At 52.8% G+C, this 17539-nt stretch overlaps 1 protein-coding gene across 8 annotated transcripts in view; it reads right to left on the reverse strand.

Moving 5' to 3' along the window:
• Nucleotides 1–17539, reverse strand: part of CACNA1B (calcium voltage-gated channel subunit alpha1 B) — a 237984-nt gene that overhangs the window by 134279 nt on the left and 86166 nt on the right. For all 8 annotated transcript variants that reach the window (XR_012516448.1, XM_074394405.1, XM_039461495.2 and 5 more), the window contains exons 11-15: nt 13708–13917; nt 11087–11199; nt 3022–3134; nt 1511–1642; nt 1201–1273 (exon numbers count right to left, since the gene is read on the reverse strand). Coding sequence is in view for 7 of the 8 variants with exons in the window: in XM_074394405.1 (XP_074250506.1) it covers nt 1201–1273; nt 1511–1642; nt 3022–3134; nt 11087–11199; nt 13708–13917 (641 nt within the window). In the remaining variant the exon portion in view is untranslated. The remainder of the gene's footprint in view (nt 1–1200; nt 1274–1510; nt 1643–3021; nt 3135–11086; nt 11200–13707; nt 13918–17539) is intronic.

Below are 17539 nucleotides of genomic sequence, written 5' to 3' on the forward strand. Positions count from 1 at the left end.
CAGCCAAGGCTTTCAAGTCAGAAAGAGGGAAGGTACCTGGGGGCTGACAAGTGACCCCCACTCAGGGAATCAGAGAGGAGAAGATGCAGCGACTCAAACATGAGACCAGAGAGAAAGAAGGGATGGGAACAGCAAGGCCCTCACAGGCCTGGAGCAGATGAGCCTGTGGGAGAAGAGCTGGCTCTGCCTGGCAGTGACTGGGAGCTGGCAGGCCATGGGCTCCAGCACAGCTGGGGTGAGGGTGAGTGGGAAGATGTGAGAAAGGGGAAATGTGGTGTAAATTAGGACAGAACTCCTCTTTCAGCCAGTCATCTAATTTGGTTTGAATGTTCTGCTGGAAAGACTCCTCCCTTTGAGAGTGCGGGACCCACAGTGCCCCTCTCTTCACATAGGTTGTGGGCTCTAGCCCTGGCCAGGAGTAGAATCAGCAGCCCCAGAGGCCAGGGAGTCAAGCTGAGCCCCTAGACTGGAGCAAACACAGACTGTCGGGCCTCCCTAAGAGGCATCACAGGTAAGACAACAGCCGCCATCCTGTTCAGTCTCTGACATGGCATCCAAGTACATTTCATGGGACAGAAATGCATGGCATTATCTCATCAGTAAGGCCAGTTGTGGGCAAGATTGTGGGGCCACAGCCCTACAAAAGGGAAGAGTACCCAACCAAGAAAGTCATCAAAAGGGAACCCTCCAAGAAGGCAGATGCTGCGTGAGCCAACAAGGTCTCTGTCATACAGAAATATTGGCCCTCAGTCCTCAGAGGAGCTAAGGAGGGTGTTTTCCAGATACAGATGAGAACTGAGGGGGTCACTGGAATCTGAGACAGCAGAGTGTCAAGTTTAGGGAATGCTTTGTTTTTTGTTCTTAGAGGATAAAAGAGAGAAGTGCATGCAAGTCCCAGGAGTCAAAAGATAAACTGACGGCTTGAAGTCCAGCTGGGCCCCCAGAAAACTACATTTGCTCACTATGGTGCTGCCATAGAATCTAGCTTCCTTCACCGTTGGGGCTGGGGTCCCTGAACTTGGAGATCTGCACATTGCCGACTGCCTGTGCTTGCCTTTTTTGAGGAAGGCTCTGTCTGAAAGTCGGCGATCTGGGTCGTGTGGAGGAAAGAGGGAGGAAATGACAGGAAAGGCCGCCTTCCCAGTACCCAGGGGAGCCTGGAGCTGGGCATGCCACCAATGTGCACAGCAGGGGCCCTACCTGGAAGACAGTGAGGATGGCGGCAGGAAAGGTATCGAAGTTGGTTGTGGGAGTCTCATCCTGGAAGTTGAACCTGAGGAAAATAGGAAGGCTTGGGAAGCAGCAGTCCCGTCAGCAGCCAGGCAGCACCTGTGGGCTCCAGCATGGCCTCAACCTACTGGCTTCAGGCTGCAGACTGCTGTACACTGGCCCCTCTGAGGACCTTCCTGATGGGAAGGTGGGTGGAGGCAGCCTGGGCAGTGCCGTCTGCTCCGAGCTCTGCCTTCCCGAAAGCCCCCAGCCTTGAACTCTTCCTCCCGGGCCCACTTACTGTCCCCCAAACAGCTGCATCCCCAGCAGGGCGAAGACCACAATGAACAGGAAGAGCAAGAAGAGCAGGCTGATGATGGACTTCATGGAGTTCAGCAGGGACACCACCAGGTTCCTCAGGGAGCTCCAGTACCTGCGGCGATGGGCAGAGGGTCTAAGCCAGCTCCAGATGCTGACTTCATACTCTTATGGCTCCAGCGACTTTCTAAACGCTGAGGGCCGCACACCTAGATGTGAAGTTAGAGCTTTTCTCTGGAGTTCCAGGCCCACTGCCCTGGACTTCTCTCCCTGAGGGCCCCATGGGATGGCAAAGAAAAACACACCCAATGCAGGACTCCCTTCATCCTCCTAAACTGCTCCCTGTCACTGGGTACAGGAGGATAAGACTACCACCCAGCTGGCCAGGCCCAATCCCAAACTTCATCCTCAGCCTCTCCCTGCCCCTCACCCCTCAATGCCCTATCAGCCACCAAGTGTCTCAGACCAGTGCCATGTGAAGCAAGGTTCACAACTATTGTCATCGGCCCACAGCGGGAGGACAGTTGCACTAGAACCTACAGCAGATCTTCTGTGAGCACTGTGGCCAGTGGCACAGACCCTGACTCCAGTGCCCCCTTACCAGAGACCAGGGACATGTGGCATGGAGAGCTTGTAGGACAGCACCACACGGACTCTCTGTGGTATCCCTCAACACCCCCATCCCAGAGGACAGTGACTGTCCCCATGGCACACAGGCACCACTGAGGCTGCTGATGGCAACTTAGGGGCCAGTCACTCATGCCCCTGTGCCTCTGCACATGCCATCCCAGCTCCCTGGAATGGAAGGACTGCAGAATAGACACTGGTCTCCTTCTGGGCTCACTCTATCCCTAGGCACCCCTGGACTCCCAAACTGTGTCCTTCTCCCTGGCACCCCCATCAGAGGCCCTGCTGTCCTCCATGGATTCTCTTACAAAGTACCTGAGGGCTAACGGCAGATGGGCCAGAAGACTCTGGGAAAAGAACTGAGCCTTCTCGTGGCAGTCGACCAGCAAGGGTCCAGGCCAGCCTGCCTCAGGACAGGGGTCACCTACTTCCTGGGAGAAAATGGAGCCCAAGAAGCCAGACCCAGAGGCGGGGTAAAGGCAGCCCTGTGGTCACTTCCTGGAGCCTTGTACCAGCAGGTTCTGGGAAGGCAACAGGAGTCTGAGGACACTGGCACAGAGTGCCGTTGAGGGTTCACGGGCCTAGCGGGACTTAACTCTGCCCAAACGTCTCCTGCCTGTATAGCTTCATATCCTCCTATCGTCTTGGATTTGGATTTAAAATGGACTGGAAAAGACCAATGGCATTTCACTGACCAGATGCCCGCCACAAGGCTGTTTTGGAACCATCTTTTGCATTTAAACCAACTGTAAGCCACAGCGAGAGAGTTTCCGGGTGCTGTGAACTCCTGGGGACAAGCATCCTGTGTGGCTGATCCACACGCTCTCCACCCTACACCTGCCCTTGCTGGGAGCACAGGAGACATACTTCGTGACTTTGAAGATCCTCAGCAGGCGGAGGGCCCGCAGCACACTGATCCCAAAGGAGCTTCCCGGCTTGATGGCTGCCCAGACCACTTCAAAGACGCTCCCCACGATGACCTGCAATGGGACAGCGTTAGCCTTGGTGCACTGCATCTACTTGTGTGCGCGCTCTCTGTGGCCATATCTCTTCGTAAGGAACCACCCTGCTTCCCTGTCTGACAATCAAGCCAGACAGGGCAACGCAAGGCACACACCTCACACTGCGCTCTTGCAGCCTCCGGGAAAGCTGTAGAGTCCCAACAGTCCCGGTACCTGTCCTCCCTCCCTCCAACCCCCAACCCCAGATGCACCAGGAGGACACAGGACACGGACTAGGTGAGGATTGCTGACTTCCTGGCAACCGCCTGGTCAAATATCCCCTCTGTGCTTGGCCACGGGCTGGTGACAGGGGTATCTTCTTCAACACCTCTGGAGTTGGCCAAACTTTCAGACAGCCCTGATGTTATACTGTTCTCTCAAAGACTCGCAAAAATCTCTCTCCCTGCAACTTCCCCTCCCTGGTTCTGCTACTGCTCCAAGATATTCAGATTCATAAATAGCATCTTGAGTCTTTTCCTCTCCCAATGACCAGGAACCAGCACATGCCACCAAGAACAGATTATGGCATGCAAGCTCATTTGTTTCACACACCGTCATTGTTGGTAAGCTGTGTGTCAGCACGCACCTCCTTCCAGCCATTCCTCAGACAGACCTGGAGGAGGGCCGTGCTGGTCAGGGCCTGGTGTGAGGGACTCAGAAAGGACAGACCAAGGGGGCTAGAACACAGCAGACCCTTCACCTCCTTTCCCTCTGAACAGGACAAGCAAGGGGCCTGAATCTGAATTCTCTGCCAGGCCACCTCAAGGGGCACAATCTGGGCTCACAGTCAGCAGGAGTGCCCATGTCTTCTTCATGAGTACAAGTCTCATTTCCTCTAAGTAACGCGTCTGCAACTGGTGTGGAGAATTCAAATGCTGAGCCTTAATCTCTCAAATTCAATTATATTGTATTTGGGACATATATTTTCCAAGGTTTCAGTCATTTCCACAAATTTCACATCAGCTGCAAATCTGATGAGCTTAACATCAATGTTCTCACCAAGACACTGAGAGAATAACAAATATGTTAAGACAGAGCCCTGTGGCACATCACTAGAGACTTCCCTATAGGGGGTCACTAATCTGCTAACCAGCGTATCTGGGTATGGCTGTGCACCATTTATGGATCAACTCACATGCACAGTCATCTGCTGCACATTTCTCTACTTTGTCCACCGATGTACCATTCAGAGAATATCAAATGTCCTGTCAACAACCAACTACACTAATATCCACAAACCTGTGATAACCCTATCAATACAATAAATTGGGTGACCTTGCCACCCCAGTCTTGCCAAGAGCGCCATCTGTTCCTGGTGATCACATGTGGCCCTTGAGCATCACCACCAACTTTTCTCTGCCCTAGCAAACTGTCCAGATGTTTGCCTAGGGCTGAAGATTGTAGTTTTCTAAATACAGTTTCTTCTCATTGTCAGTCTTCCAGCATCTCCCCTATTCTCCACTAATTCTCAACATTTTTCCTCACTGGTTCACGTAGCAGGCAGCCTCTAAGATGGCCTCAGTAATCCACACCCCCCAATATTCACTCCCTTGTATAATGCTATTCCCTTGAGGATGGATTGGACCTAGTGACTCACTATTAGTAAACAGAATACAGCAAAAGTGATAGGATGTCACCTCTGAGACTAGATTACAAAAGGACTGGTTTCTGTCTTGGGAACTATTGGTTCTCTTTCTCTGAACACCAGATATCGTGTCATGAGGACACTCCAGGAGGTGGGAGAAGCCCATGTGACCAGGAACAGAGGCCTGCCAGCAGCCACATGAGTGAGCCTAGAAGCAGTTATTTTGAGGCCCACTGACAGTCATAATGAGCGTGAGACTAGAAGTGAATTCTCCAGCCCCAGATGAGCCTGAGAAGACTGCAGCCTTACTGGAGACTGTAAGCCAGGTGCACCCAGTTAAGCCAGTCTGATTCCTGAGGAGCAGTGAAATAATAAACGTTTGTTTTATTATGTCACTACACTTTTTAATAATTTGTTCTCCAGCAAGAAAAGTCAATACAGATTTTGGAATCAGAAGTGGGGTGATGCTGTGATAAAAACCTAAAATATGGGCCAGGCACAGTGGCCCACGCCTATAATCCCAGCACTTTGGGAGGCCAAGGCAGGTGGATCACAAGGTCAAGAGATCGAGACCTGGCCAATATGGTGAAACTCACTCTCTACTAAAACTACAAAAATAAGCTGGGTGTGGTGGCACACACCTGTAATCCCAACTACTCAGGAAGCTGTGACAAAACAATCACTTGAATCCAGGAGGTGGAGGTTGCACTGAGCCGAGATGGTACCACTGCACTCCAGCCTGGTAACAGAGCAAGACCCCATTTCAAAAAAAAAAAAAAAAAAATCTAAAATGTGGGAGTTGTTTTAGAACCAGAGGATGGACACTGAGCAGTACATTAGTGAAGGGCTAATATGCACTGAACACACAATTCATAGAATTTTAGACATTAAACACGCTGCACATCAGGGTCTGCAAGAAAGTGAGGACAATTTCATAGGAAACCAGAGGAAGGGGCCTGTTGTGTACTGGCAGAAAATTTAGCCACATTGTTGCATGCAGCTATGTAAAAAGTAGAAAACATTACACAGTAAACCAGGAGATCAACCTCAGGAGATCTCCAAGCCAAGTGCTTAAGGTGCCACCTGATGTCTTCTCGCTGCTTACAGTCAAATGTCAGAGTAGAGAACTAAACCGAGGATAAACAAAAGGAAGGCAGGACATGCTGGTTTAGAATATGCTTAGCCTCTCCAGATCTCAACAGTAATAATGGCATGGTCTCAACAAAGACATGAAAAAACAGTGCTCAACACCACTAATCAGAGACATGCCAATCAAAACCACAGTGAGATGGTAATCCCACATCAGTCTGAATGGCTATACTAAAAAGTCAAAAAATAACAGATTTTGGTGAGGCTACGGAGAAAAGGGAATGTCAGCGGGAATGTAAATTAGTCCACTCACTGTGGAAAACAGTTTGCAGATTTTCTCAAAGAATTAAAACATAACTACCATTTGATCCAGCAATCCCACTACTGGTTATATACCCAAGGGAATATAACTCGTTCTACCAAAAGACACATGCACTCGTTTACCACAGCACCGTTCACAATAGCAGAGACACAAATAAACTTAGGTGCCGGTTAAGAGTGGATTGGATAAAGAAAATGTTGGGCCAGGCGTGGTGGCTCAAGCCTGTAATCCCAGCACTTTGGGAGGCCAAGGCGGGTGGATCACAAGGTCAAGAGATGGAGACCATCCTGGTCAACATGGTGAAACCCTGTCTCTACTAAAAACACAAAAAATTAGCTGGGCATGGTGGCACGTGCCTGTAATCCCAGCTACTCAGGAGGCTGAGGGAGAACTGTCTGAACCCAGGAGGCGGAGGTTGCAGTGAGCCGAGATTGCGCCATTGCACTCCAGCCTGGGTAACAAGAGCGAAACTCTGTCTCGAAAAAAAAGAAAAAGAAAAAGAAAATGTGGTATATATACACCACGAAAGACTGCACAGCTACAGAAAAGGAAAAAAAAAAAAAACATGTATTTTGCAGCAACATGGATGTGGCCAGAGGCCATTATCCTAAGTGAATTAATGCAGAAACAGAAAACCAAATATCACACATTCTCACAAGTGGGAGCTAAACAAAGGTATCCATGGGCACAAAGAAGTGAACAATAGACACTGGGGAGTATTAGAGGGAGAAGGGAGGCGGAAAGGGTTTAAAACTACCTTTTGGGTACTATGCTCAATACCTGGGTGATGTGATCGTTTGTATCCCAAATCTCAGCATCACACAATACACCCATGTAACAAGCCTGAACATGTACCCACTGAATCTAAATAAAAGTTGAAATTTCAAAGACAGAGAGAGGTGGCATGGTCTAAAGATGAAGCCAAGGGCAAGACTGTGACTTTTATTTGAGATCCCCAAAGGATCAAAGGTGGTGCCTCAGAGCACTACTCAGCCACTTTCAGGCTCTTCAAAGAGACTGAGGGTGCCTCACACGTCTGGTCAATGAAGCAGTGAATTCTCCAGGACAGTGGAGGTGTTGACCCTTAGCATCTCAACAGGAACACAGTCAGAAAAGGTCTAAGGCCTAATAGTGTGGGTAGAGCTTTTGTCTAATAAAGTGATCCCCAAGAAGGTTCACAGCATATCCATAAAGTTCTTAAAGGACATGTATGCAGAGACATCAGTGACTTGGACTGAGAGAATCAAGGCAGTACAAAACAAAAATAGGTCTTTGGATTCCCAAAATTCTACCAGTGGGAAATAGGCTGAGAAAACCGTTCAGCTGAAAACCTGAACTACCTTTCATGAAAAAGCAAAGAGAGTGACAGGGCAGAACCAAAAGCCCAGAGTGCTTCTTGGCTGTAATAACCAATCCCAGAATTTCCAGCATGTGCCCAGCTGGATTTCAGAATCCCTACAGACCAGTGGCTCAGCTTTCTGCTGTCCCCTTTCTGAGAAGGCATATCTATTGCAGTTACCCTATGCCCACCCTCCCACTGCACACTGGGTATGGAGCATAGATAACCCTCTAGTTCCACAGGTCAACAGATTCAGAGGCACCGTGGCTGCTGCACTTAGGGAACTGCACTCAAGGAGCCTCAGGCATACCTGGACCTAACTGAGGATGAGAGTCTGGACTTTGAGCTGATGCTGTAATGGATACGATTTTGAGGAGTCAGCGGAGCGAAGGTGTTTTGCACTGGGAAGGACATGAGCCACTGAGAGCCAGAGGGCAGACTGTGGCAAGCAGCCTCTGTGATGGCCCCAGTGGTCCGCGCTGCCTGGTGTTCACATCCTTGTGTAATACTTGCCTCCTTATGTTCCTCTCCAGTCACTGGGCCCAGTGACTCACTCCTAACTAAAAGAATATGGCGAAACTGATGGGCCATTTCTTTCAAGACAGGGTTTCTGTGGCTTCTGTCTTGGGTACTCTCAGTTCTCTCCCTCAGACCACAGCTGCCACGCTGAGGACATTCTGGCAGCCTATGGAGAAACCGGCCATGAGCAACCAAATGCATGAGCTTGAAACCAAATTCTCCAGTCCCAGTTAAGCCGTGGAATGACCATATCCTTAGCCTTCAAATGGTATGAATCCTCCTGGGGGACCCTGGGCCAGAGATACCCAGTTAAGCCACACCTGAATTCCTAAGCCACAGAAATGTGAGACAGATTTTTGTAGTTTAAAGCTGCCAAGTGTTAGAAGAATGTGTTCGCTTATATGCAAATTATCCCCATGTCCTGTGATAGTTCAGATCAGAAGACTGAGATCCCTGCATCTCAGACATCTCTCCACCTTTTCAGCTCCCTCAGCTGATGCACTTAGACCTCTGTGACCAAGAAGCTAAAGTGTAAGAAGGGTTGCTGTCTTCCCAGTCATCTCTGGAAATCACAGGTCTCCACGTCTCAGAGAGCATCCTGGGCAGCCACTGCCTTCCCGTCCTCAGAGATCAGAAGCACAGCATGATGCAAAACCACTACCCTTGAGGCCAGAAAGCCAGGCTCACCCACTGACTCCCCTCAAACCAATGGGCAGTCTTGGGCCAGTCACACAATGTCTGCCATTACCATCAATAAAATGAGTCCTTGTGAGGATTCAACAAAATCACAGACACAAATGTCTGCCACCTGTAGAAGTACGATGCTCGTGAGAAAAAAAGTCCGATTAAGCTGAATTTTCTAACTGGACTTCTGTCTCGGTCCAGGCCCTTCTCTGGCTCCTGCAAACTCTGCAGAGCTCCAAACCCTCCTTTGGGAGGTGGTACTCCTGCTTCCCACTCCTTCCTGGGGGACACTGCTCCCACCCTTCACTCCTTCCTGGGAGACAGCAGTCCCACCCTTCACTCCTTCCTGAGGGGGCAATGCTCCCACCCTTCACTCCTTCCTGGGGGGGTAATGCTCCCACTCTTCACTCCTTGCTGGGGGGGAAGTACTCCCACCCTTCACTCCTTTCTGGGGGGATAATGCTCCCACCCTTCACTCCTTCCTAGCGGGGGCAATGCTCCCACTCTTCACTCCTTCCTGGGGGGGTAGTACTCCCACCCTTCACTCCTTCCTGGGGGGGCAGTGCTCCCACTCTTCATTCCTTCCTGGGGGGACAGTGTTCTCACCCTTCACTCCTTCCTGGAGGGAACAGTGCTCCCACTCTTCACTCTTTCCTGAGGGAATAGTGTTATCACCCTTCACTCCTTTCTGGAACGGAGAGTGCGCTCACCTTCCACTCCTTCCTGGAGGGATAATGCTCCCACCCTTTACTCCTTACTGGGGGGATAGTGCTCCTACCCTCACTACTTCCTGGGGGGACACTATTCCCACCCTTCACTCCTTCCTGAGGTGAGCAGTGCTCCCACCTTTTACTCCTTCCTGGAAGGACAGTGCTCCCACCCTCACTCCTTCTTGGGGGGCAGTGCTCCTACCCTTCACTCCTTCCTGAGGGGACACGCCTCCCACCCTTCACTCCTTCCTGTAAGGGGGGGTAGTACCCCCACCCTCAGTCCTTCCTCTCAGTGGGGCAGTGCTCCTACCCTTCACTCCTTCCTGAGGGGACACGCCTCCCACCCTTCACTCCTTCCTGTAGGGGGGTAGCAACCCCACCCCCACTCCTTCCTCTCGGGGGGACACTGCTCCTACCCTTCACTCCTTCCTGGAGGGTAGTGTTCCCACCCATCACTCCTTCCTGAAGGGCAGTGCTTCCACCCTTCACTCCCTCCTGGGAGAAGTGCTTCCACCCTTCACTTCTTCCTGGAAGAAGTGCTACCACCCTTCATTCCTTCCTGGGGAGGTAGTGCTCCCACCTGTCATTCCTTCCTGGGGAGCAATGCTCCCACCCTTCACTCCTTCCTGGTGGGGGCAATGCTCCCATCCTTCACTCCTTCCTTGGGTGTGGTGCTCCCACCCTTTACTCCATCCTGGGAGGATAATGCTCCCACCTTTTACTCCTTCCTGAGGGGACAGTGCTCCCACCCTTCACTCTTTCCTGGGGGGGGCGGGTAGTGGTAGTGCTCCCATCCTTCACTCCTTCCTGGAGGGAGCAGTGCTCCTACCCATCACTCCTTTCTAGCAGGGCAATGTTCCCACTTGTCACTCCTTACTGGAGGGTTTGAAGTGCTCTGGAATAAACCCTTGGAGGAGATAGTACTCCCACTCCTCCCTCCTTCCTCAGGGGGCAGCATGCCCACCCATCACTCCCAGGCTCCAGCAGAAAGGCTCAGAACTCAGCCTCTGGGCAGGTGCCTACAGTGCCACATCCCTAGGCTCTGGGCTCAGCTCACAGGGACTGTCCTGTGCTCCCTGCCAGGTTCTGGTGAGGAGCTTCTCAGTTGCCCTGCCCTGCCCTCTGCGCTCAAGTGTCATGGTAGGCCGTGAAACACACTGTGTTCAAGCCTTCCCTCACCTACAGAAGTTGGCAAAGAGACCCAGGCCAGGCCTACCCCTTCCCCTAGCCCCAAAAGGAGGGCAGGACCATCATGGCCTATCATGCTGCAACCCCCAGAAGTGCTGGTGGATGTACCCAAGCCTGCCCAGGACCACGGCCCCCCTGAGCTCCACTAGGGAGAGACTGAGCCCTCCACAGGTTAGTGAGATCCCAGGCATGGAGGCAGCTGCAGAGCCTTCAGCTGATCAGGAAAGTCCACAGACGGGATCAGAAGAGGGAAGGGTGACCTCACGTTGACAGAGAGTGGATGAGGCTGGCACCCCCGTCAGTCAGGCCCCACCAGGACTGGCCTCCCTCTGTCAGCCCCCTGCTCTTCTCTGTCTTCAGGTAGCCTTTCTGACCCATGTAGGGTCACAGAGCTTAGCCCACACTGGGCATGTCCTATGGGAGGGAACTGTGTATACTCCCAGGAAAGGACGCAGCCTGGGCCCCTGTGGGACCCTGATGAGGCCTCTCACTCACCCCAAAGTCAAAGCAGTTGAAGGAAGACCGGAAGTAGCTTCTAGGCCCCAGGCCATACATCTTCAGGGACATCTCTGTGAGGAAGAGACCCAGGAAAACAAACTCTGCAAAATCTAGGAGAGGCCGGAGAAGAGGAGGATTAGCTCGAGGCCTCCCCGACTCTGGCTCCAGTCCACACTGGAGGACACCAGACCTCTGGGCCTTCCCAGGGCTGAGCCTTCCAGGCCTGGCCTATGGTCCCATGCTCTGAAGTCTCAGCCCAGGAAAGGAACGATGGATTGAGATGGACACGGAGAGGTACCTGTTCCAGTCTGAAAGGCAGTAAGTGCCCAGTGCCTCTGAGACCCAGAGAAGGACAGGCTCAGCAGGAAGCAATTTCCCGAGATCAGCCCAGTTGTAAGTTCTGGGATCATGAGGGTGCTCCCTCCCCACCAGAGGAGGGCCTGGGGCTATGAGGCAAAGGGCATCATTTACCCCAAGGAGAGGCCTGGCTACAGCCTCCAGCTGGTCCTTCTGCCTCTGGTCTCACCCCAATATCTGACCGATGGTGGGGTTCCTCAACTTCCTTGTCAGAATCTCCCATCTTTCCACTGGGACTTCCCAGACGTCTCTCCCAGAACGCCCACAGCACTGTGGCTGACTTGTGCTCTGTTCACGTTTGCTGACCTGAGGCTGGACCTCCTCCACTACTGCACTCCGGTCCAGCACAAGGCTGCCAAGAGGCCCTGCCTCCCTGCATTTCCAGCAAGTCACACGGAGATTTCTGTGGGCACAGCAGCAGTGGAGGGGGTCTGTCTTGAGCCCAGGAGTCCCTCCAATAGTCCTGCTGACATTTCCAGGCCTCAGGACTGAAGGAGGCCACGCCAGGGCTAGAGGGCTGTGCTGGGAATTCAAGGCAGACAGACTCTGCTCACCCAGCCCAAGCACGAGGGAGGCAGCACAAGAGAACGGCATGGCTCCAGTTAGTTGAGGCCACAGGCAGCAGGAGGCCCAGCCAGGCGCAGCCGCTGGCCAAGCCAGGAGTCCTAGGTGTCAGGGTGAGGCCACTGTCTCTGACTGTCCACCCAAAGGGCTGATCAGGGATTGGCTCTTAACTCCTCACAGTGCTGGTCAGACCAAAGGCACCGTGGCCGTGCCACGGCAGCAGAGCCCAGGGCAGAGCCCATATGGAGAACAAGGCACCAGGAGGGCATGAAGGGCAGGCCCCTGAGAGTGCACACCTGGGCAGAGTCCAGCCCAGCCTTCCCAGGGCTTCTGAATCCCCCCAGGGTCTGTCAGGACACAGGACCTCTGGCAGACACAACTTCTGGTAAAGCAGATGCTGGAAGAGGGGGCCACGCACTCCTCCCACCCCTGTGCTCCTAAAATCTCCTCCAACAAGGGGTGTGCTGCCCAGGTCCAGACAGCCTCGGTCAGGGGCAAGTCTGCAGCAGCCCAGACGCGGGTCAAGCACAAATGACAGCTTTACAGCCCACTCAGGCGGCATTCAAACAGATAGGAGGGAACACCCCCACTTTCTATGGCCTAAGGACATGGACAACCAGTTCCTTGGAGCAAGTTACCCACAGCAAGCCTGGCCTCTGACATCAGCCAGAAAATCACCAGGCACTCAAGCTATGCATGGGATGATAACAAGGCCAAGCAGTGTCCCTGGAGAAGCCAAGAAGGCCTTGTGAGAGGCATGGATGCCCAGCAACGCTCAGGCAGGGCTGCTGGGGACCAAAGGATCCACCCTCACCTGAGACCACTGGGCCCTACAGTTCCGACCTGGGCCTGGCTGTGCAGACCACCAGGTGTAAGATATGGCAGGAAAGCTGTGCCCCACAGTCCAGCCTGGAGCACCCCAGCAAGCCCAGGAGAATATACAAGCAACCTGGAAAGGCCCAATACTCCTGGCTACAAAGTCCCAGAGGCCCTCTGCGTGGGCCACAAAGGCCCCCTGCCTGTGCCTTGGGTTCCCCAAGGGAGACCACAGAGCAACACTGTATCCACATGGCCAGACAGTCTGAGGCTGTGAAAGACCAGGCCTGGAAGGGCCCATCCTGGCCCCTGTCTTGAGGCTTGTGGAACAGAACTAGTTAGCTCACTCCACAGAAGGGCATGAATGCATCCAGATTCAACCAATTATAAAGAAAAATGAAGGTAAACAGGGGGATGTGGGGAGGGAAGAAGCCAGGACTCTCCCCTCAGGAATCCAGGGCAGAAGCAGCAGCCATGTGGTGGAAAAAAGCATGGGGCTAAGTCGCCTGTCTGCAGTCTGCAGCCCTCTCGGGAAGGACACCCATCTGCCTGGCCTGGCTCGCCCCTAGTTGTCTCACATACATCCTGCCCTAGGTGCCCAGGACCCCTCAATCAGTCTCACACTATGCTGAGGGACAGGGGTCTAGCAGATTCAGCTGCACTTTCTGGAACCAAGGGGCTGGAGAGACTACCCTCCAGCTCTGGACACAGCCCAGACCCCCATAGAGGCCCTAGGGGACTGACTAGGGCTGTGGGACACTTTGGGCAACATGGGGCTGGGTCCTGTCCCACCCAGGGTGGTTCCAGGCGTGGACCAGGGTACCTAGGCTGACAGCAGAGATGGCTCAGGAGGCACCTGAGGGACGGACAGGGATACGTACACAGTGCCGTGGTGAGCCGCCGCGGCTGGTTGTAATGCACCATGGCCACGCATAGTGTGTTCAGGGCCACCACACACAACACCACCCAGTAGAAGCTCTGAGCCTTCACCATGCGCCGGATGAAAAACCGGAACATCTTCTCCTTCCTCCGGAAGTATGACGAGCTCTCTGTCTTCCCACTCTTGAGGCTGGCACGGGCGAAGGGGGATCCTGAGAGGACAGGGGGATTACTGAGGATGTGGGGACCAGTGGGCACCTGCCTACCCCACCTGTGGACCCCCACAGACAAACCCTTGAGGACACTTGCCTCCAGCCCCAGCTGGTCACAGACAATTGTGCCAGTGGCCCCTATGACCTCCACTTCACAGCTGAGGGAACCAAGGCCTTGGTAATCTCCATGGTTACTGGGTGCCAGATGGGAGAGCAGCTTTGAAGTAAATGATCTGTGCTCACTGACTTCTGGTCCCCAGTATCCCTGGCCACCTTCTAGGAGCACAGCCCTGATGCCCCCAGGCCACTCTCCATGAGCACCTGAAACTTTTTCCCGTAAAGACATAAATCAAACTTAGTTAGTCCCTCCCTAAATCCCATCTCTTCAGCATAGCCCACGGAGCTCTGTGGCATCTGGCCCTCTCTCTCTCCCTCATGCACACGGGGGTCAACACCCATGGGCTGCCTCTTTGGAACACAGCCAAGCCAAGCTCACCGGTTTACGCGTGGTCCATGGCTACTCAACATTCACAGTACTCACTGTTGGAAATCTTGTCCAGGCTCCAGCCTGACTGCTTCTCTCCCCTACTCACCACCCAATCCAGCAGCCTTCTCGCATGTCCACGCACACCACTCCTGCTGTGTCCTGGCCCTTCACACAGTACCCCAAGTGTGAAATGCGTCCCTCGGCTGGACTCCTTCCCACACAGCTTTGTTTCAGCATTAATGTCACCTGCACAAATTACCTGCTCTGGGCACACTGTTAGGAACAGAGCTCTCGGCTCACCTTTGACAGTGGCCCTGACCACATCACCACCTGTCACTGTGTTTTCTTGTTGACGCGTTCCATGCCCTCCCAGACAAGACTACAGGCTCCATGAAGACAGGGTCATGTTGTCTTTTTCACCACTGAGCCCCTCACACTGAGAGAGGTTTGATCAACGCTTAACAATGGAAGGAAGGATCTCTGGGTTCAGGTGTGTACCTGCACAAGAGCTGGCTGTGTCTCTCTATAGGCCTGCATAAGGGCTTCTTAGTTTGTAAACAGCCTGGCCATGTGCGTACCCATCAGTGTTCTAAGAGAAGAGACAGCTGTGCCCCAACCTTGGGCATCTCAGTGGGCTTTTGATATCTGGAGTTGAGCATGGGGTCCCTGTGTGAGGAGGTGGAGAGAGGTGTATGCTACATGTACTTTCTGCGTGTTTGTATACACGTCCACATGTGTGCACACCCAGGTTCTCAGAGGCACGAAAGAGCACGGGTGGTGTGGACAAGCGTGCTATGTGCATTTTCTGTCTGTACACAAGTACATATGTGTGCAAACCCAGGCTCTCAGTGGCACAGGAGAGAGGAGGTGTGTGGGCAGTGTGTTATGTGCACTTTGTGTGTTTGTACACATGTGTACCTGGGCACATCCAGGCTCTCAGTGGCATGTGGCCAGCCCTGCTGAAAGCCAGAAATGGTCACATCCCTCAGAGGCAGCAGTGGAGAAGGAGGGAGGCAGGCGTGCAGTGCAGAGGAGGGAGGCAGGCGTGCAGTGCAGAGGAGGGACACACACATGGGCAGAGCTGTGCAGAGAACAAGCCCACACACTCCGAACCCCCCATGCACCCACACACAGTCACACAGGAACACAGGAGTCACACACACACACGCTTCACAGCACACATCCAGCCCAACTGTGCTCACTTTTGAGGATCCAATGAGATGCTCACACAGACACTCAGCACAAACAGGGCCACTCTGGGAAGGAGGGAAAGAGAACATGTAACTCATGTAAACCACTGTGTCTGCACACACACATGGCCAGGAAGACAAGCAACAAATTCTCCAAAGGGGACTCTGTGGCCATCCCCGCCAGCCAGGTAAGAACCAGTCAGCCCCTGCCATGAGAAGGGCCTCATAGGAATGCTGCCCTTTCACAATGGGCCACACACGTCTCCCTTTGCCACACAACACACACAGTCAACCTCACACATCCTCACCTGTCACAGGCACAACCACAGTCACGTCAACATATTTGCACAGAACCACACTCCCCAGACATGGCCCTTAAAGTCCACCAGTTCCTTGCTGTAAACACGCACTCTAGAGAAGCCAGAGGAGCTAGAGCCAGGGGACTGAGCAAAAACTAACAGAGGGACTCTTACTCGCTGGGGGAGAGCTGCATGCAGCCCCTCACATCCCAGGTCAGCCACCCTGGCAGCACCCAAGACAGATGCGCTTGGTCACTGGGGAAGGGGCACAGGTCCCTAAGCATAGCAAGAAGCCACTGTGTGCTTCTAGTCCACTCCAATAAAAGCAGGGAGTCTACAGGAAATACAGAAGCATCTCTGAAATCACAGCTTTGGGTGGGGAAAACCAAGAGAGATTGGGCTTCTTTTCAGTTTCTTCATTTTCCAGGTTTCACTTAATTAGCACATATTCTTTTATACTGAAAAAGTTTATTTCAAGAAAAAATCGTATGTCTTCAAGCTAGGGAGAAACTTCATATTACATTAACCCATGAATGATGACACAGTGATGTGCTGGTGAGAACAGAGCCTGACTACATGCAAGTACTTAGATTTCTTTTCCTTATGCTCTAAGGCAGAACCTTTGCTAGTCCTGGGTAACACCCATTTGTTCAAAAAACTTATACAAATTGTGCCAGGCCCTAACTAAAGCCCAGAAAACACAAAATGACCAAGATCCATCCCTGCCCTCAATAACCCTCCTAGAGGCCAGTGGGGAGATAGACAAGAACGGGTGTGTTTCCCTCCAGCGTGGCTGCTGTGTTCACCACATGGGGTAACGGAAGTGGTGTGAGGCTAAGGCACCAGGTGATGTAGGCCCTAATGGCTGTCACCCTTGGCCCTCACACATATCACACAGCCTGGAGATTCCTCACCTGAAAACAATACAGTAACCTGTACCTCACAAGGTGATGTGGAATTCAATGAGACAGCGCAGTGCCGAGCTCAGCAGGGCTCAACCAGCTGACAGGCATCAGGGCGGACAGAGAGTAACACGGGTTATGGGCAAGCCTGGGCTGGGGACATAGCCAGTCCTCAGGCAGAGGGCAGTCAAGGGCACCAAACAGTGCTGAAAATGTGGAGATTCAGGCACAGCTTCGTCTCCTCCCCACCAGGCCCCAGGCCCCAAGCCCACCCTGAACCAACAGCAGAGGCCAGTGGGTCCTGAATGCAACTGAATCCTCAGTGTCTGCCAGGTACCCAGGAGGAAAAGTCAACAAAGGCCCAGGGATCCAAGCATAGCAACAAACAACTCAAAATAAAACGAAACTAAAGGAGGAAAAAGAACTCTTAGATAAAAAATAAAATTATCTTCTGAAACCACTCAGCAGATGAAAAAAAGGGGAATTCAGTGAAGCACAAGCAGCATCTCCAATGTGGAAGAGAACGTGAGGAGTGAGAGCCTCGAGGAAGAGGGTGTGAGACTGACAGGAGCAGAGCAAGCGACTCCATGTGAAACAGGAGGAGTTTCAGATGCAGAAGAGCAAGGAAAGGAGACAGAATAATGGGACAAATGGAGGGAAGCACTCAGCGCCAGAGGGGTCCTGAGTCTGCAGTTTGAGGGGCAGACAGAGAGCAAGTCACTGACAAAGGAAAAGCATCCGATG

Source organism: Saimiri boliviensis, chromosome 2, assembly GCF_048565385.1.
Source record: "Saimiri boliviensis isolate mSaiBol1 chromosome 2, mSaiBol1.pri, whole genome shotgun sequence".
NCBI classification, from domain to species: domain Eukaryota; kingdom Metazoa; phylum Chordata; class Mammalia; order Primates; family Cebidae; genus Saimiri; species Saimiri boliviensis.